At 30.5% G+C, this 18,825-nt stretch overlaps 2 protein-coding genes across 3 annotated transcripts; one reads left to right on the forward strand and one right to left on the reverse strand.

Annotated features, from left to right (window-relative positions):
- Nucleotides 1-2,171: 2,171 nt before the first annotated feature.
- LOC145192440 (zinc transporter 7-like) lies at nucleotides 2,172-8,638 on the forward strand. Its single transcript, XM_090095245.1, has 12 exons — nucleotides 2,172-2,311; nucleotides 2,886-2,987; nucleotides 3,828-3,941; nucleotides 4,036-4,123; nucleotides 4,329-4,443; nucleotides 4,775-5,056; nucleotides 5,276-5,353; nucleotides 5,759-5,816; nucleotides 7,091-7,181; nucleotides 7,409-7,467; nucleotides 7,679-7,769; nucleotides 8,209-8,638. The coding sequence occupies exons 1-12, from the start codon at nucleotides 2,229-2,231 to the stop codon at nucleotides 8,251-8,253; spliced, it is 1,206 nt and encodes a 401-aa protein (XP_089951371.1). The 5' UTR covers nucleotides 2,172-2,228; the 3' UTR covers nucleotides 8,254-8,638.
- Nucleotides 8,447-17,187, reverse strand: LOC145192364 (uncharacterized). 2 transcript variants are annotated; one of them, XM_090095238.1, is made up of 5 exons: nucleotides 17,070-17,187; nucleotides 15,149-16,827; nucleotides 14,278-14,531; nucleotides 13,925-14,028; nucleotides 8,447-9,527 (listed from the first exon to the last, which is right to left on the reverse strand). In XM_090095238.1, the coding sequence occupies exons 2-4, from the start codon at nucleotides 16,812-16,814 to the stop codon at nucleotides 13,927-13,929; spliced, it is 2,022 nt and encodes a 673-aa protein (XP_089951364.1). In that variant the 5' UTR covers nucleotides 16,815-16,827; nucleotides 17,070-17,187; the 3' UTR covers nucleotides 8,447-9,527; nucleotides 13,925-13,926. The 2 variants fall into 2 exon arrangements, with proteins under 2 accessions (XP_089951364.1, XP_089951358.1); XM_090095232.1 differs by lacking the exon at nucleotides 8,447-9,527 and having other exon boundaries at nucleotides 13,784-14,028.
- Between the last annotated feature and the right edge of the window lie 1,638 nt (nucleotides 17,188-18,825).

An 18,825-nucleotide genomic window follows, 5' to 3' on the forward strand; every position in this document is an offset into this window, starting at 1 on the left:
TATTAAAGCCGGTGCTTCGTCTGCTGAATATTTAGTTGCTTTATCTGTATTTGAAATATTTAAAACGTTCTTGGCAGCAATAACAATAGATTCATTTCAAAATTTTTTATTAGCAGCAAAAAATAATTCATTGGGTGAATGAGATTCAATTAAACAAGATACACGCCGTTTTTTAGTTTTATTAGAACTATTATCAAATGCAACTGGTTTTCGACCACGTCTACTTGCAATTGGTTTATTGTCTTTTTTTCTGACAATTAAATATTCATTAAGCCAGTTCACAAACTTCTTTTCAAAATTTTTGACAGTTTGCAGATTTCCACTTTTTTTTATACAAGTAAACAAATCGTTGAACAGCATGTTTAAAATCAACGTCTTTAAAATCAGCAAGTTTTGGCTGAATGAGTTTTAATATATCTTCAGTAATATTTTGTTTTGAAATACTAAGATTGTTTTTTTGGTAAAAATTATGAATGTCTAAGTTTAACAAAACCATATCTAAATAATTATTGTAACAAGTATTTTGTATTTAAAAGTAAAATGTTATAATATATATGCCGTCCGGACTACTAATACTTGTTAGTAATTAATTTGCAACAAGTGTTAGTAATTAAAATTAAAAGTAATTAAATTACTGCCAGTGTTAATAATTAAATTACTTACAACTACAGAAATATGTTGTTACCATGCTATGCAAAGTAAGGTATCCGTAGTAACCAAAAAAAGTTAACCTCATAAGAATTGTGAATCTCATTTTAATACATACCCCCAATATTGTGTACTTAGCGCAATTAAAATACTGTTAAAACAACGTTAATGTAAAAATGAGTTGTTGCTATGCAAAATTTAGTACCATAGCAACCAAGTTAAAACATACATAAAATCTGAACGGGGATTTAAGGGGACGAGCAATCAATTAAAAATCGATTGAAGCATCATATAGCTCAAATAAATATAAGACAACACATGGCAAATTGTGGTAATTATTAGTTATTGTGCGGCAAAAAATAAGTTTCTTAAGAAATTTTTTTTTTTAATCTGTGATTTTCAAAGTATAACTGAGATAACATGCCATGACAAATTTATTTCACACATTGGTTTTTCTTATCTCTAAATACTCTAGAATAACATGTACTAATTTTTTGTTTTAAAAACGTAGATGTAATTGAAATATAACACAACGTTGATGTCACCGTTAATTACTTATTTATAATTTTTTTTTTTTTTTATCTCAATATTCAAATGCTTAGAGTTCTGGTAACTAAGGGATTTAATATAAATAAAGTATGAATAAATTTCTCCTAATATATGCAGATACTAAAAATAAATAGGTTTTCAAGGTTAGACAACTAAAATTTTTCCCATTTTGTCCACCTACTGGCCCACTGTGCAGCCATGTGAATTAATCAGGGTAATTTTAAGACTTAAGGAAGATTTTGCTTGAAGAAAGTAAATTTTGAGAGTGTGAGGTGAGTTGATTTAGTATCCAAACTTCAGAGTTACTTTATTTAGGTCCTTTTCTTAACTACGACTTTAACCTTAGAAGCACTAAAATATATCAATTATGCTTAGTAATTCAGAGTGGATTTTTTCCACATGAGTATAAATTTTATACAGCTATCTGCTGAGTTTCTTATGGAAGGGTAATTTATACACATTTATCCTTCGTTTTTTGAAGTCCTTTTTAACTTATAAATTATCAATTATGCACTTTTAAAATTTTGCTAAAATAATGGTTAAGTCCGTTTAAAGCTGGGTTACTGTGAGGTTTGTCTCGATTTTCAAACTAAAATATTTGTATACATTCTAAATCGAGACTTGCAAAACAAGGAAAAACGAACACGTCCACATGTGTACTGAGAAACTTAAATCATAAATGAACTCTTATGTTTGATGAGAGTTACTCACTGTCATTGTCATTAATCATACTCTTTTTAACCTTTAAGAGTGCTCTTGCTCAAAGTACAACCAAATGTATATTTTTCTTAAAAAAAATGGGTACCGTTTATACACGACGTACAGTCGCATAAAAATATTTTTTACTTTTAAATAATTTTCATTATTATTATTCAATAACATCGCGGTCAATATACGATATAAGATATACATCTTTATCTGTATCATATTTATTTTTTAAGTGTATTTAAATCTATTTAAAAGTGTATATATTTGTATCTATATAAGTTTGTTTAATTTTTTGCAGATTGACAAAAAAAATTACAGATGCTATGCTTCCTATAACCTTGTATGACAAAAGTGATGACTTTAAGCCTAAAATTAAGTTTAGGTCTCGCATTTTTCGATGGATAAAGTATGCCTACATATATTTTCTAAAATTTCAAACTTCTATAGGTTTATAATTAATTGCTGTATATGTTATTTAGATATTGTAGTTTATGAGGAATTTTACAAAAATATAGTTTTAAAATTATTCTCTTAGTTTATCTTTTTACATGACCTATACAAATCTTGAAAAATTTGTACAATTTTGAAACTTTAGATGACAATTATTTTTAAATCTGAAACTAAAACAGCGCTCTGTTTTTATTTATGAACTATTTAGAGGAAATATTTGTTTAACTTATTAAAGTAATATTCATTTAAATGTTCATAATTCATTTGATTTGGTAGTTTTTGAATAACTTGTATGTACTATATCTTTTATTATATTTTTTATCCTGCTTATAATAATCCATGCACTATTACATATCTATTACAGACCTATTGTATAATTGTATTATAGACCTGGTTTTAGAATGAAAAAAGTTTTGTTTTTTTAAAGTTTTATAACAGGTTAGCAGTAGCTTGAGAGAAGAAAGTAGCAAATTTGTTTTTAAATTCAAATAACAATAATAAAAGAGTTTAAACTTTTATTTTTCTTTTAGGTCGGTTTTTGATGATAAAGCTTCAAGAAATATATTTTGCTTTCTTATACTTAATCTTGTGTTTGCATTCTTGGAACTAATTTATGGAATCTGGACTAATAGGTAATGCAAAAAAATCTCGTTTATATACGCATTTAATTATAAGTTTCAGAGCCTTTTAACTTATAAAAGCATAGTAATCAAGTAAAGTTAAAAATCAAAACTTATGTTGTGTTATCATTAAGACATTTTTAAAGAGACTTTTTGCATGAAAGCACAACTTGCACAGTTCTAGGTAGCCACTCTTGAGAACTTTTTTAAGCATATCAGTCAATTGGATTTTTTCAAAATTGTATTGTGGAAGTGGGCTTTTTTTTTTAACACTTCTCTTTAGTTCAACTTGCAACAGCTCAGGCTTTGTGGTGATCGTATTATTATTTGCACTTTATTATTTTCCTGCATACTATTTAAATAAATTTTCACTTAAACACTTTTTGTTTTGGGTTATTGTCATGCATGCAAATAAAAGAATTGCACCTCTGACATAATTTACATACAATACTTTAAGTGATATTTCACTTTTATACCCACCCTTTGCATTCATTTACTCAACCAATCTATTCACCTTAAGATAGGTATGAAAGGTATCTTTAGTCTCAGCAATAGAAAAAAGCCAAGAAAATTATCAATTTTTAAGGGTTGCATCAGAAATGCAGTAAAAACTTGCAAGAAGGCAGGTTGCATGTTGCATCCTGAGTCCAGAAGACCCCAAAAACAAGCTAACACAAAAAAATTGGATTTTAAAACAGTTTAGAAAAGATTTTTCTGACATTAACTTAAATGCTAATTTATTTTAATTAACTAACAAATGCTAATTTATTTTAATTAGCTAACAAATGCTAATTTATTTTAATTTTGTTGATAAAATCAAAATTTTGTTATTAAGAATTTTGTTTCATTTAGTTTGGGATTGATATCAGATTCTTTTCACATGTTTTTTGATTGTACAGCTTTATTGACTGGTCTTATAGCAACTGTAATTTCAAGATGGGGTAAGAATGAGCGATACTCTTATGGGTGAGTGTTTCGTTTATAAGATTCTTCCTACACATAAAGTTTTGTTCAACAGAAATAAAAAATGAATTTTTCAAAGTTTTCTTTTTTTTTTTAGGTATGTGCGAGCAGAGATTATGGCCGGCTTCATGAATGCTCTTTTCTTGATCTTTGTTGCTTTTTTCATATTTTCTGAAGCTGTCGAGGTAAAAAATTAGATTAGTTTGTTGTAAATTCAAACCTAAAGAATATTAAAAAAATATAAAAAAGAATATAAATTTTAAAAAGTTTATTAATGCAATAAGCAAAAACTTTATATTGTAATTTTATTTGACTTTTTAGTGATGTAAAAAGTACAAATTAAGAAAGGAAAATTATTTAAATTGTAATTTGAAAATTGTTTTTTTTTAGCGTGCATTTCACCCGCCTCATGTTGAGCATGAGCGATTATTTCTGATTTCTGTCCTTGGTTTCATTGTCAACCTAATTGGTATATTCGTATTTGGCCATGGACATGGTGATGGTGGTAAGTACAACACACTCTTTGAGCAAAGATTAAATAAGCAAATTAAAAAAATGACATTTGCAAGCATTAAACTTCTTAAAATTTAGAGTGTTGCTTTTTTAATTACTTACATTTGTGATAAGAGTACTATTTTTTTGAAAGTATTACTTAGTTGCAGAAAATCTAAAGTCCTTTAATTTCTGTAATATTTTGTTTAACTTCTGTAATGCAGTGCTTAACATCACAACATAATGTGAAATCTAAGTGTTGCATAAATGTAATAATCAATTAAGATTTTATATGGTTGCAATCATTCTAGAAATATATTGTGTGTAAATAAATATTTCTTAAGACCATGGTCATTCACATGCGGGTGCTTCTCATGGACATTCCCATGCTGGTGCTAATCATGGGCATTCTCATGCTACTCAGGTCAAAGGTTTATTAAAAGGAGAATTTAATGATGATGATTTCCACAATGATTTTCATATGAAAAAGAAGAAGCCTGTTGATGGACATGGACATAGTCACAGTGATCATAATCATTCTCATGGTGGAAATAATCATGGGCATGCTCATTCTATTTATGATACCTCAGACAAAATACACAGATCAAGTGATCAAATAATGCAAGGTATCTTTGTTAAAGAGTTTTTTTTATTAATTAAAAAATTATATTTCTTGGATCTGTATAAAAAATAGAATTTAAGCGTTTATTTAAATAACTGTTGGTAAAAGCAAAATTTGCAGTCAAAAGTCTGGTAAATAAATTGCTTAAGTTGTGGTGAGTTTTTTTAGATGCGTCCTTTTACAATAACTTTGTAGGTAGAGTTATTTTTGTTCCTTTTATAAGGTGTGTTTCTTCATATTTTGGCGGATACACTCGGAAGTGTTGGTGTTATTATATCATCACTTTTGATAGAATATTTTGGTAAGTTTGTTGAATTTTTTTTTTTTTGGAAAAACAATTTTGTGTAAGCTACATCTTGTAATTAATGGTAGTCAAACAAGTCTAAAAATAAATTTCTTAAATTTTTTGATATTTTACCAATACAGTACTTTTGATAAATTAACCTTAACTCTAATAAAGTGTCATTAACACTCAAATTTCTAACATGACAAATAACAAGTTACTAATATTGGATTTAACCTCTTTGTTTCCTAAGTAAAAACTTCAAACAAATGCTTAGTTTCATTGTAATATTTTTTTGCTTGGTAAATTACAATATGCTGATTAAAATAACATTTCATCTAAAACTTTCTGTTGAGTTTTCCATAATTGATGAGTTTGAAAAAATAATTAAAAAAAAACTGTGTTGTTTAATCTTTTATGTAGGCTGGATGCTTGCTGATCCATTGTGCTCAATGTTCATTTCAGTTTTGATTTCTTTGAGGTATTTTGTTGATTATTTACATGCATGCATGTATACATACATACATACATACATACATACATACATACATACATACATACATACATACATACATACATACATACATACATACATACATACATACATACATACATACATACGTGAAGTCAGTATTATGAAATTTAAGATATTAGTGCATGGTAAAATACTGAAAAACAATATATCATGAGGTAAAAAAATAAAGCACAATAACTTGTTGAACGCCTGAAATGTTAAAATTGTTCAAAACTCAAATTAATGGGTCCACAAAAGGAAACTTTATTGATATAAGAAATTTGATAATACAGCTGTGAAAGGTAAATTTTTGAAAAATGCTGCCTCACTATTCAGACTAATAATGAGCTACTAGAAATGAGTTAAACCAAATAGTGATCATCCACATGCTTATGTGATCAAGATGTTTTTAAAATATTCCTCTGTTATTTATTTGGGATCAATCACAATAGCTGAGCAGATTGGTTTTCATTGAAGGTATACTAGACCATTGCCTATACCTACAGATTTAGCTAGGTAATTTATAAATATCTGTCAGCAGATTATGCCATGACTTCTTTATTGACTTCTAATAGGACAGTAGTTCAAAACATACATAAAAAGTCCTGTAAGTTGTAAGTCATACTTATAGTTGTAATGAATTAAGAACTAGTATTAATTGTCCTGTAAAAGTTCTAAAAGTCCTGTAAAATCAAACAGCTCCATTCACCACCATAGTCAACAGACCTAAACCAAATTGATCATTTGTGGGAAGAGCTTGAACAAAAAGTTAGAAAGCACAAAACCTCAAACAAGGAACCTTTAAAAGTTGTATTATCATTGGCATGAGTGGAGATTACTTCAGATACAAGGAAAAACTTGGTGATGTAAAAGACTCTCGGTTTTGCTCAAAACATTGTTGGTAGTGCTCAAAAAATTGTAGGCAGTGCTTGAGCAAAAGGAAGGCCAACTTACTAATTCGATTTTAAATGCATAAATTGTCTACTGTTTTACTAATCAAAAAGAGATGACTTATGGTGAGGGCTTCTGATAATTACCTAATTTTAATTTCCTTTTTGTTAATTTTTTTATTTGATTTACTATAGATTTAAATATACTACATCTTTATATATGCACACTGTACATTTACTATTGATGTGTACTTTTTTACATGCAACATTTTATGACAATAATAGTAGATTTAAATAATCTAAGATTTACATTTGACTGCATGAACGAATGTTTTAAACATTTTATTTTAGTATTTGGCCTCTTTTGATGGACTCTATGTCAATTTTGATGCAACGTACACCTAAAGATATAGAATACGAACTTCCTTTAGCTTATCAACGAGTATGAATGTTAATTTTGTTTTGTAATTGAATTTGTACACTCTACTTTGTTTTATTATTAGTTTACGGAAAAAATTCTTTTTTTAAATTTTACTCGTGATTAGCACAAAAATAGAAATTTATGATAAATAATTTAAAATACTGCCTTTCTTCTTGCAAACCTACTTATCTGAAGGATGGCTCATTAACAGATATTTTAAATTTTTTAATAAAAATTTCTTTATTGAGGTGAGTCAAATAGATGGAGTGTACAGTGTCCAAGATCCTCATTTCTGGACGTTATGCAGGTATGATTTAAATATTAAAGAGTTAATCTTTCTAAGCCAGTCATTAAGTTAATACTGTTTTCTCTGGAATCAAATGAAATTTTGCTACAACGTTCAAAGAAAGGTTTCTACATTTTTTTATTTTCTTGTTTCATTTTTCGGACTTATGAACGCTTCAAACGATCTCAAATTTTTCCGATCAGTTAATAATCTCAAACTTTTTTTTTCATAGTAAAAATAACGTTGGTTCCATGAGGGTGCTGATATCGCCTCAGGCTGACTCAGCTTATGTTTTGAGCCAAACTCACGGCATTTTTAATCAAGTAAGTGCTTAAGTGTTATTTCATTTTCTCTTAAAAAAAGACCGTTTAGTTATGCGTAAATGCCGATGTATCTATGTAAAATTCAACACAATTTATCTACAAATTAATTCCCTTGGCATTTACACATCTTTTTACACATACAATTATTTACAAGTAACGCTATAATAACATTTTTTAAGCACACAATTATTCACAAGTAACGCTATAATTACAGCATCATACATATATATGCAATGTATGATCATCTATGTGTGGTTGGGTGTGGGTGGGTGTAAATGCCAATTGGTCTTTCATGAAAAAGTGACATGGATTTCTGAAAAGCCTCCTTGAATTATTTTTAATGACTAATATATTTTTATGTCTATTATTGTAACTCGTTAATAATATTGATTTAAACATTTTTTTGTTTAATATTAGTTTTGAGTATTTTTGTTTTCAGCTTGGAGTTAAACAACTGTTCGTTCAAATTGAGAGGTCGAGCTAACAAGATTTTATACGGGACTCCATAATAATAAGAAACCAGAGCATTATCGTCTCTAGTTTACTTCAATTAACTAATAATTTATACTCATAAAATCAATTTCGACAATTTTCTTGGTATTTTTATATTTATACATTGCAAGTACGTTAGGTACGTTATGCCAAATAGCAACAAAAGATATAAATTGTTATAAATATTGTCAAAATTTTTATCTCGTATATTTCTTTACCTTAACAAAAAAATGTCCAAGATATTTTTTTACTGAGAAAGATTTTATTCTATTTATTTACAAATTTGTTAGAGTAGGTCTTTATTCTATTAACATATTTAAATTAAGTTTTGGTTTACGGTTATAAAAGCTTCACAATTAATAAATAAATTGAATTCACCCTTTGTCTTTATTTTATGACATTAAAGAGTAAAAGGTTTTTACAATCTCCTCATAATCCCAAATAAACAGATGTTTAAACTGGAAATTATTTCATTTTTTAAAATGATCCTCGGTTACACCTGATACTGTCATTATGTAAATCGTAAAAATTCAAATAATAACTCATACCCCCTCTCTCCCCCTCCTCCCTGAGTAAAAAGTCAAAATTTGATTTGAGATTTGCTTCTAACTACTTAGATTTACAAAAATGCCGATCCACGTAGCAATGCTGCTTCGGTTCTGAGAGACGTTAATCACCTACATCTCCCCTTGAAGCTATGTCGAGTCACGATTGATCATGAGGTGTTCTAGCACTATGTGTTGAGGGATATGAACTTGAATCTATTTTGCTATTATGTATTAGAGTTGAAAGTTTATGCTCTAATAAGATCTATCGGTGAGGTATAAGATGCAGGAGTGTGGTTTCAATGATGATGAGTTTATTTGACTTGATAAACTCCCGGATTCCTGGCATTATACGGACGAGGAGATTGATTTTCGGCCTACGAGGTTCTAATTTTACCGAACTAGAGGCTTCATTCCAGTTGATGCACCGCTTCGTACGCGTGTGCAGATCGCTATTAATCACTTTTATATACTGCTAAAGGCCCTTTTTTCACAATGCTTCAGAGCCGTTTAAAGTGAGGAAAAACAACATAAAATTCAGAGTTGATGAGACTAGTGACCAACATTTTGTTGATGATGCAAGGAGCGTTAGTAAGAATAGGGGGTGGAATCTATCTAGCTTGGCATCTACTCTGCATCCACATTCCAAAAAATGGAGATAAGCTGCGATGTTCGGACGTCGAAATTGTTCGCCAGGCAAAGACGGGATGCAACTCTAATTCTAAAAAAAATTCGAGAAGAAGAAATCATGGGTGTTCTTAACAACATCAATACATTTACTGATGGAGATAATGAAGAAAGTGAACCTTTCAAATCCATAAAAATAGAGCAGAATAATCCAGGAGAAAAGATGCCGGTAAAATGAGGTAAAAAAATAAAAGAAACTATCATAGATATAAAGATTGAGACCCTAAATCAGAGTAAAGCAGCAATTGAAAATGTGGATGAGCTAATCAAAATTCAGGAAAGATATCGCGAATAGATACGAGCTGAAAGAAATTCTATCAATAAAAGCATATTGGATCTTCCAATTGACATTTGGGATCAATAAACCGACTTTGTGGTTTGATAAAATTCATCATCAGTGAGTATTTGAAAAAATTTATCTGCAATTTTTCTCAAAGAGTGGTTTACGCTGTGTTTGCACAGCAGATTCGCTGACTCCATTAGTTTCGTCAGTCCTACTAACTCCCTCAGGTCCATAAAGCTTCCAAGTATTCTTGATAACCTAAAAAACGCGCTACATCGACTCGCAGATAAAGCTGCTTCAGCTCTTACCAGAAATCCTCGGCTCAATCATTTCTTGGATCTTCAGTGTGACCGCAAATGTTGTCGACTGGGTCGCTGAGAACCTGTGGATATTACTAGTGGCCAGTAGAGCATTCATTATTACCATCGTATAAATGTACAAGTAAAAGCGAAGGCAACATGTAAGAAGTGCGAGTTCTTAACGTTGATAGAAGGGGGGGGGGGGGGGCATCACTATTGTCACTGATAAACTTTGTGATTGATTTACAATTGAATAGTGCTCTGATATTAGACGATAGGTTTTATGTCGTTTATCCAAATCAAACAAATATAACACCAACATAAAGTGATGGATAATAGATTAGTGGTATCGAGCATTACTATCCAACTCTACGGAATATATAAAGTTTTAAGCACAAACCAGAGGAGCCTTTACCAAATTACCCACTGAAGATAGACGGTGTAAGCTGACTATAGAGGAGTTTTTTCAGAGGCGGTACCATTGTTGGTAATGGTACTTCGACTTAATAATATACAAAAAATATCGCTAGCGTTATCAATTTATTTATTTATTTTTTGTGATCTACAGCATGCTACCAGCTAACCCATAACTCAATGCTGAGGATAAAAATACATAATCTCTGATGAGATATATCTGCTGATTCATTACTATATAGGTTCCTTTTAAGTGTGTATCTTTAACAGCGTCTAGCACTTGGGAACGAACACTTTGTCTTGATGGGTTTGTGCGAATGCAGAAGGCCTTTGGTGATGTTATTTCAGCAATTGACACAATAGATTTTAAGGTTTTTAGTCAGGTTTTGATACACCTATACGTATTGCAAATTTGTCGTTTTCTCTATGCGAATATCTGCTCATATCCTTCATTACTACCTGTGATGCAAGAACTGTTAGATGTATCGGAAAATTTGCTCAACAATTGATGGAATACAAAAAAAAAACGTTTTATGCTAATGTGCTTTAGTGGAATGTTTCAGCGTATACATTTCAAACGCTTCAGCCATGATTGATAATGTTTAATTTCTATGTTGAAGCTTCCGCTTCATTTGCACTAGCGCGAGCACCCATCCTAACAAATTTATCATTTTGGCTCAATCCGCATGTGGCTTTGTTTGAACAGAAATCGCTAATGGATGATGTGCTAAACCATAATTGAAACGACATGGTGTTTGCAACTTTTACTTTTGATATATATGGCAAAGACCACCGAGACGAGTATTGAGACATCTTTCTATAATCGATATGCAAGCTTCTTTTTAATTTGAAGTAATTACAGTTAATTGGTATGATCTGAGCTACAACATAGTGATATATTTTTTTCAGTTCAAGCAATATCTTATATCAAGAAGCTACTTTGAGAAGGAGTGATTAAAAAAAAGGTTGCTTTGTTAAGAGCAGCACCTGCACAAGCGCAAGTTCAAGCCCGTCAAGACGAAGTGCGGACGCAACCTATCCCTGTACCTAGGCTCAAACCTATACTAACTCTGCGGGCACAGGTACGGGGACAGCAAACAGCAAAAAGGCTGCTACAACAGAACATTTTCAATGCATAGTAAAATAACCATATACGAGAACAAGTAATCCGAGAATTTGATCTGTTTGTTGTCAGAAAAAACACAGCTGAGGCTGTAAAAAAATCTGGTCTCTAATAATTGTTAGCGGTTCCCCTAGAGCACAACGAACTTCCAGAATTTGTTCATCAATCAAATTAATCGGTGAAACAGACATTGTAAAAGACTATAGAGCAGCATACGTGCAATAAATCTGCTACTCCTTATAAAAAATGACTCCATTAAGAACCATTATGTATAGATCTAAGATCTGTCACAAATACTATGTAAAATCAGTCAGCATAGAGATAGAAAGCATTTTGTGGCCGATGACTGCATGCATTCTCGAGTGAGAGATAATTCAAATCTCATATGGAGATCTGTCAAGGTATAAGCGAGAAAGCATAACACACAAAAATGCGAAAAGAGAGCGAAAAAGTCTCGATGTTTGTTAATCATCACAAACAAATGCGTATTCCATTCATCATAATGCTGATTTTGAAGCGTTAAAGCAACCAGTTAACAAAATTACTTCAAACTCCACTCGCCAGATCTCTAGCAGGCTCCATGTACTACCGATATGTAGTAGTCTGAAGAGATGTAGTGGTCACCAGAATTGTACCGTAGTGAAAATGCTGTTGAGCAATCCTTGAAAGCCATGCAAGCCAGATATACTGAGATCCCCAGGGTCTTATAAAAAAAAGTAATTATGATGACTTGAGCTTAACGAGAAACGTTTAATAATGAAACGCACTGTCATATATGTAATTTTTGTCTTAACAGGTTCTTTGCGGGAATGAAAAAAAATCCGCGACTACTGCTACATCACTGAAAAATATCGAGGTGCGCGCGATGAGCGCAATCTTACGGTACGCATCTATCCTTAAAAAACTAAAGTGCCAGTTGTCTTTCACAACCTTCGAGGCTGTGATAGGCATCTGATCATGTCAGCACAAGTAAAATCAGAAGCGGTAAGTGAGCTGCAAAATAGGCTGCAAACCTAATAACATGGAAAAATACATAAACTTTGGCGTTAGACAGCTCCAGTTCATCGATAGTTTGTAACTTCTGCACTTCTCTGTTGACCGGCTGGCGGCAATTCGATGGTCGGATGATTTAAAAATAACCAGATGACTCACAGATGCTGAGTTGCAATTGTTGCGCCGCAAGGGTGTGTATCCATACGAGGCAGCTGACTCGAGATCACATCACATCACAGATAGAGATTATCAACATGGACATGATGTCTGGAACGCATTAGGGTGTAAAGCGTATGGTGACTACCACGATATATACTTGAGGACCGATGTCCTACTATTTGCTAATCTGTAGCACCATACATTAGGCTGAAAACTGATCTACTGGCGAGGGTCACTGAAAAAATTTTAGTTTAAAAAATTTTAGTTAAAAAAATTTCTGGTTGGCTGTAAGAATTTTATTGGAAGACACACAGAGTAACAGATTACCAAAGCAATTGATAACAATTTGTCAAGCTTATGGCACCCATTATTGTTTAAAAATTGTGTCACCTATGCAGTGACCAACATGACAGTGGCGTGGTCGCCCTTGATAGAGAACGAGAACTCTTTAAAAGAATAAAAAGAAATCTCCAGGGACCAAAGTATTACAGTATATCAACTAAGCACAATTTTTTAGAAGAATGTGAAAAAAACATTTCGTAAACTGAATAATCATTAAAGTCTTATAAATAGATTTCAGAAGAAAGAAAGAACGGTCATATTTAACAGAATTATTGCGTATACTGTTTCAACTTCAAGGTTTGGAGGGTCTTCTAAAGCTGCCCGATTGAGCTGAAGTTTTGCAAAGATCGTTTTTTTGTTGATGGAAGTGGGAGCAACAAAATTTTAACTTTCGAAAATTATTACATTAATTATATATATTACATATATTACATATATACAAAAAAAAAACACTATTATTTATACAATTGTTAAAATTATTTACAAATTAATGTGCAATCATATTTATCACACGACGTTTTTGGTTTAATTTATAAATATTATAAAAAATGTTAGAAATATTTCAAAATATTTTTAAACTATTTATATAATGTAAAACATTTATAAGATTGAATATAATTAAGTTCAATAACAGTTGAAATAATGCTTAAAATCTCGAAGACAATATTTTTAAAAAATTTTGACATTAGAAATCAATACGCTGGAAAAAAAAGCCTTAGTATAAATATAAATCAAGCAGGAAAATGTATAGAATATTTATCTTTTAAATAAAAAATATTAAAAGTTGTCTATATGAAGTTTAGGTTCAAGATACCTACTTTCACAGCCTGAGAACTTCTTTTGAAAATGGAGCTGTACTTGGTCGTGAATCAACATTCAGAGCATTTATATTGAATGGGGCAGACACTGGGCGATCCTGAAACTGCATAAAACAAAAAACTCATTTTAACTTAAAAAAAAATAACAAAAGAACTAAAGTTGAGTTTTTAAGAAAAGGAGATGAGAAAACAAATGAAAGGGAAAAATTCAAATTATCAAGAAAATGTAAATTGATTTTACATTTTCAGCTTGATAGAACCAAGAATCAGGCCAAGCATCACTAGATTTTTTTTTTTAATAAAAAACAAAACTTTTTTTTTATACAGAAACTCTAAAATTTCAAGTTAATTACCTCATTATCAAAGTCATCAATAAAAACTACTCGATTTTGTTTGATACCACTGTCAACATTACTAGAAGTTATCATATCTTCAACACTACCAGACCTTAGCAACCCTGAAGCCCACTGAATTGATGTTTCTGGACTAGCAGAACTGAAACCAATGCCTGTACCAATACTCAAAGAATGGCTGTCAAAATCGTCAAGAGATACATCCAACTTTGGTTTAGTTTTTGTTTTGTAATGTATTCTTCTCATGAAGACACCTAACAACAAATAAAAAAATAGTAAGAGTCAAAAATATCTTACAAATAGTAGGAATGCAATTTGAGAAATATATTCTGCAAACTTTAGATCAATAAATTTAAAAAATTAGCATTTTACAATTAGGCAATGAAGACACAACTAAAAAAAAAAAGTTTTCATTTTCACTCAGAACCACTTTAGAAAACAACTAAAGAATTATTTATTAGCCTATGAAAATGTGTAACATTTTTCATAGCTTTTTTATTTTATAAATAAGTTCCTTGAATATCTTTTTTTAAAAGACAGTTGCTTATTCTTGAATAAACTTTAGCTTGTAAAAAAAAATATTTGAAACTTTTAACTTTAAAACAACAGATTTTTGTGTTAAATATTAAGCAATAGAATCGACTATTCTTAAGCAGGTTGGTCTGTTAAAATCTTTCAGATTTTTAGGTATATGAGAAAGTCTCAAGTCATTTTTTCAATTAAACCATGTAATATTCCTTGATTAATTATGAAATCATTTTGAAAGATGGTGAGATATTATTTTTTGCCTGTTTTTTTTATTAACTGAACAATAAGTATTATTTGTATGTTGCTTAAAATAAAGGTCAAAAATAAAATAAACAATTCATACCTAAAATATACATTTTGAGTAAAATTCTCCTTTTTACTGGTGAAATAAGTATAAAGTCATATTCTCTCTGTTTAAGTCGTTTATGGAAACTTGGCATGAGTTTAATGAATTCTTCTGAAGTTTCTCGGATTGAGTTTTTTGCTGACATTCCAAACACAGAGATCTTTCCCAATTCATTGTGAGCTTCAATAAGCTCATCTAATAAATCCAACAATGTGTCATGAGCAGGATCTGATAGTATCTCTGCCTCTCGGCAATAAGCATTAATTACTTTTATTTCATGTGTTAACTCATGAATTGGTGCAAATAAAGGTATAGCACTTGTTGATTTTTCAAGAGCTTGTCTGGCTTTTAAAGCAGCCATCAAATATTTCTTTGTGTTATTTCCAATTACTTTTGTTGAACTGTAAGAGAGACGTGGCCATATCTTACCACTTGTTAGAATTGAGTTATTCAGGATAAATAAATATAATACCCATAAAAATAATGCAACAACCCATGTGATATTAAAAGCCTCAAGTATTTGAAGAATAGTTGGATAACGCAAAAATGACACTATTTGAAAATTTTCAGGATTTATCCATGGAGGTCTTACCATAAAGTTTCCTACGAGAGAATTACATAACAAAATAAGATGACACATTGCTAACATTGCACTGAAACATCTCACTCTAAATGGTGGCTGAATAATTACTGTAAACATTGATATGAAAAACAGCAATGTAACTGCAGCAGATGACCAGAACTCAGCTTTAGCAGAAAATGCAAAAGCAACAATAAGTAGGAATTTAAAAACAAATTTCAATGGATTATATAGAACCCATGGTCTTTGAAAAGATGAAAATAAATGATATTGATTAAGGTCCCATAACTTATTCAGCCCTTGCTCATATTCAGCTTCTTTTAACTGCAAATAACCTTCATGGCGTGATCTATCATCTGAAAACACTTGCTCCATAATCCACTTCCTTAGCAAAAATGGATAATAAAAAAACCATAGCACAAATATTATTGAGACAAGAGCAGCAAGGAATAAATGAGAGCCACTCAGACACTGTGTTTCATTATGTACATCCAAAACAAAGGAATTTCCCAGTAAACGACAATGAAAAATTCGTGCACCAACAAGTCCAAATGGAATACTCAAGAATTGTATTGTAATAAACATTAAACGCTTCCATCTTGCAATATAAAGCAATAAATAAAGTGGTCTTCTGTGCATCCATTTAATATAAACCAAGGCAAAGCTTGCAGTAATAAGTAATAAAACTAAAATCCAAACACCAATATACAATATATAATTAAAATTTAATGTACTTGAGTCAACATATGAGGAAGCTGAATGATTAAAGGCTCCTGCAGAAATCTTGCGAAACTCCCATATGTCTACATTAAAGAGAAATGTAAAAGAGGTCGTATTTACCCAATCCAGTGGCCATCCCCATTGATCTGAAAGTGATAAAAGGATGGCATAATATTGGAGATGTTCAATTACAAGGACAACTGCATCAGTAAACCAGAGAGTAATATCTCTTTGCTTTAAAGGTTTTTCACTAAGCAAAATATCATTTTCTTCATCTATATCAACAACCAATCTTTGGGATTCGTTATTGTACATTATATACTCGTTATCGTTATCTTTTTTACTCTTATGTTTACCAAACATTTCAAGTTTAACTCTAAGAAAGGAAAATATAGAAATTTACAAAATGAATTTCAAAAATAATCTTCGAGTTGTAGTTGTATATTAAGGTTTCGTTAGTTTTAGCTAGATTGCTATAACTACTATGTAAACATGCGTTCATATAAACATTATATATATATATATATATATATATATATATATATATATATATATATATATATATATATATATATATATATATATATATGTATATATAACTTAACCAAACTTTTTTACATTTTAGGTAGAGTGCTAAAAGTAGTAATACAGTGTTAATCTGGAGTGAACAATGAGATTTCTCATGACTTAGATTTTGATGCGATTTCTCATGGTTTTGGACGGCAACAACGAAACTATGTACAGGTTGATTAGCGGGACACAGCAAAAAGAAATTCATCGAGACAAGAAGCGGTAAAAGAGACCGTTCTAAAACTTCCTTAGTGGCATTAGAACAGCTCTACCCATTACAATAATTCGTTTAACGATTTATAAGAATAAACGAATTTAAATGATAAAATGAAGATTTTTTAAAAAGTTGTGGAACTGAGATAAAAAAAGAAAATCAAAATACACATAGTTTTCTATTGATTTCTAATGTTAAAAAACTGAATAGGTACCACACTCCTATGCGATTCCCGTCGTGGGAGGTAAAAACTAAAGATATAATATTCTTTATAATCTTTTTCTAAAAAGGGATAAACTAACTTTAGAATGACGGAATATATTTTTGGAATGATTTTTTTATTTGAGAACTTGTTCTTCTTGTTCTGATTGTATTTTGAATAAATGTAGATAACTAGTTAAAATTAGGCAACTTTTCTTTTTAATGTGCCCTTAAGTATAACTTTGCAATAGCATATTTCTATTACAACATGTATGCTTTCTCGAGGTACCATTATGCTATATACATGGATACATATGTATTCAACAAGCTCAACGTTTTTAACTAACGCAGACAATTTCAATTTAAACAGTTGTTACTTATTGGTCTGTTTTCTTCCACCAGTGTGGCGAGAAAGCATGGTTCCTTTAGGTTCTCAATGAAGCTAGATAAAGTAAATGCTAACATTATTATTTTTTCTATTTACGTTGCATTTGCATTTAAAAAGTTCATTCTAACAAAAGTTATATAAATAAAAATAAAAGTTATACAAACAGTCTTTTTCATGGAATAACCAACTTCAAGCAGTCCTAGTTAACTTGAACTAAATTAAGCCTTAAAAGTTAACACTAGTAATTTATGCGTCCCATAATAACGTCAGTTTAACGTCAAATTCTCTAAATGTGTAAAAATATTATTTGTGAGGTAGCACACAATGAGAACTCGTAAACTTACAAAGAAGACATACAGACTACAATAGCCCTTAAAACAAATAATCTTTCTTTCAGAGAAATTACAAAGCCAAGTCTTCAACACCATCGGCACTTGGAATCTGAAAAAAAAGAAACCTTGAAAAAAAAACTCCCGGAACCTGATCTTCCAAAAATTCCGGAAACTGATTTTTGAATTTTAACATTTTGCGTTATTCTTACTGAATAACAGCTTCAAATAAATCTTTAATCTTGAGAGCAACTTTTAATTTTAAATTTGACAGGTAATAAGAAAAGTTTTGCCAAGATCTTAAAGTAAGAAAAAAAGAATTGCCTGAACCACGAAGCTCCGCGAGTACGCAACGAAAACTCGAAGAAAGGTCTTTAGGACCAATGAATCAAGCTTTAAGCTCTTTTGTTCATCAAAACAATTTGTTTATTTTGATTAATTCTTAAATTTGATTGTACCAGTAGCAAAGACTTTTGTACCCTAATGTACTTTAAAAGAAGCATGTTTGGGCGACACGTTTAGGAAAACTGTTTTCTCTAAAATGACATCAATTTTTTCAGTAAAATTAGTTGCTCAATTTATTATATGAGCCGAAAAGACTGTTGTACTCTTATATAAAAACAGCTCAAAACTCTTACCAAGAACGTGAATAAAAAAAACACAAATAATTTT

The sequence above is a fragment of the Hydra viridissima genome, unplaced genomic scaffold (assembly GCF_058129835.1).
Source record: "Hydra viridissima isolate aposymbiotic clone 2 unplaced genomic scaffold, HvirCarnegie_v1 scaffold_1, whole genome shotgun sequence".
In the NCBI taxonomy this organism is placed as follows: Eukaryota; Metazoa; Cnidaria; class Hydrozoa; order Anthoathecata; family Hydridae; genus Hydra; species Hydra viridissima.

Bases quoted from the DNA above. Each gene is read 5' to 3' on its own strand.
- LOC145192440 (XM_090095245.1), top strand. From the start codon at position 2,229: ATGCTTCCTATAACCTTGTATGACAAAAGTGATGACTTTAAGCCTAAA. The intron at 5,354-5,758 runs GTAAGTTTGTTG...TCTTTTATGTAG, and splicing joins ACTTTTGATAGAATATTTTG to GCTGGATGCTTGCTGATCCA. The intron at 7,770-8,208 runs GTAAGTGCTTAA...TTTTGTTTTCAG, and splicing joins CTCACGGCATTTTTAATCAA to CTTGGAGTTAAACAACTGTT.
- LOC145192364 (XM_090095238.1), bottom strand. From the start codon at position 16,814: ATGTTTGGTAAACATAAGAGTAAAAAAGATAACGATAACGAGTATATA. The intron at 14,532-15,148 runs GTATGAATTGTT...ATTTGTTGTTAG, and splicing joins ACTCAAAATGTATATTTTAG to GTGTCTTCATGAGAAGAATA. The intron at 14,029-14,277 runs GTAATTAACTTG...TGTTTTATGCAG, and splicing joins TTGATGACTTTGATAATGAG to TTTCAGGATCGCCCAGTGTC.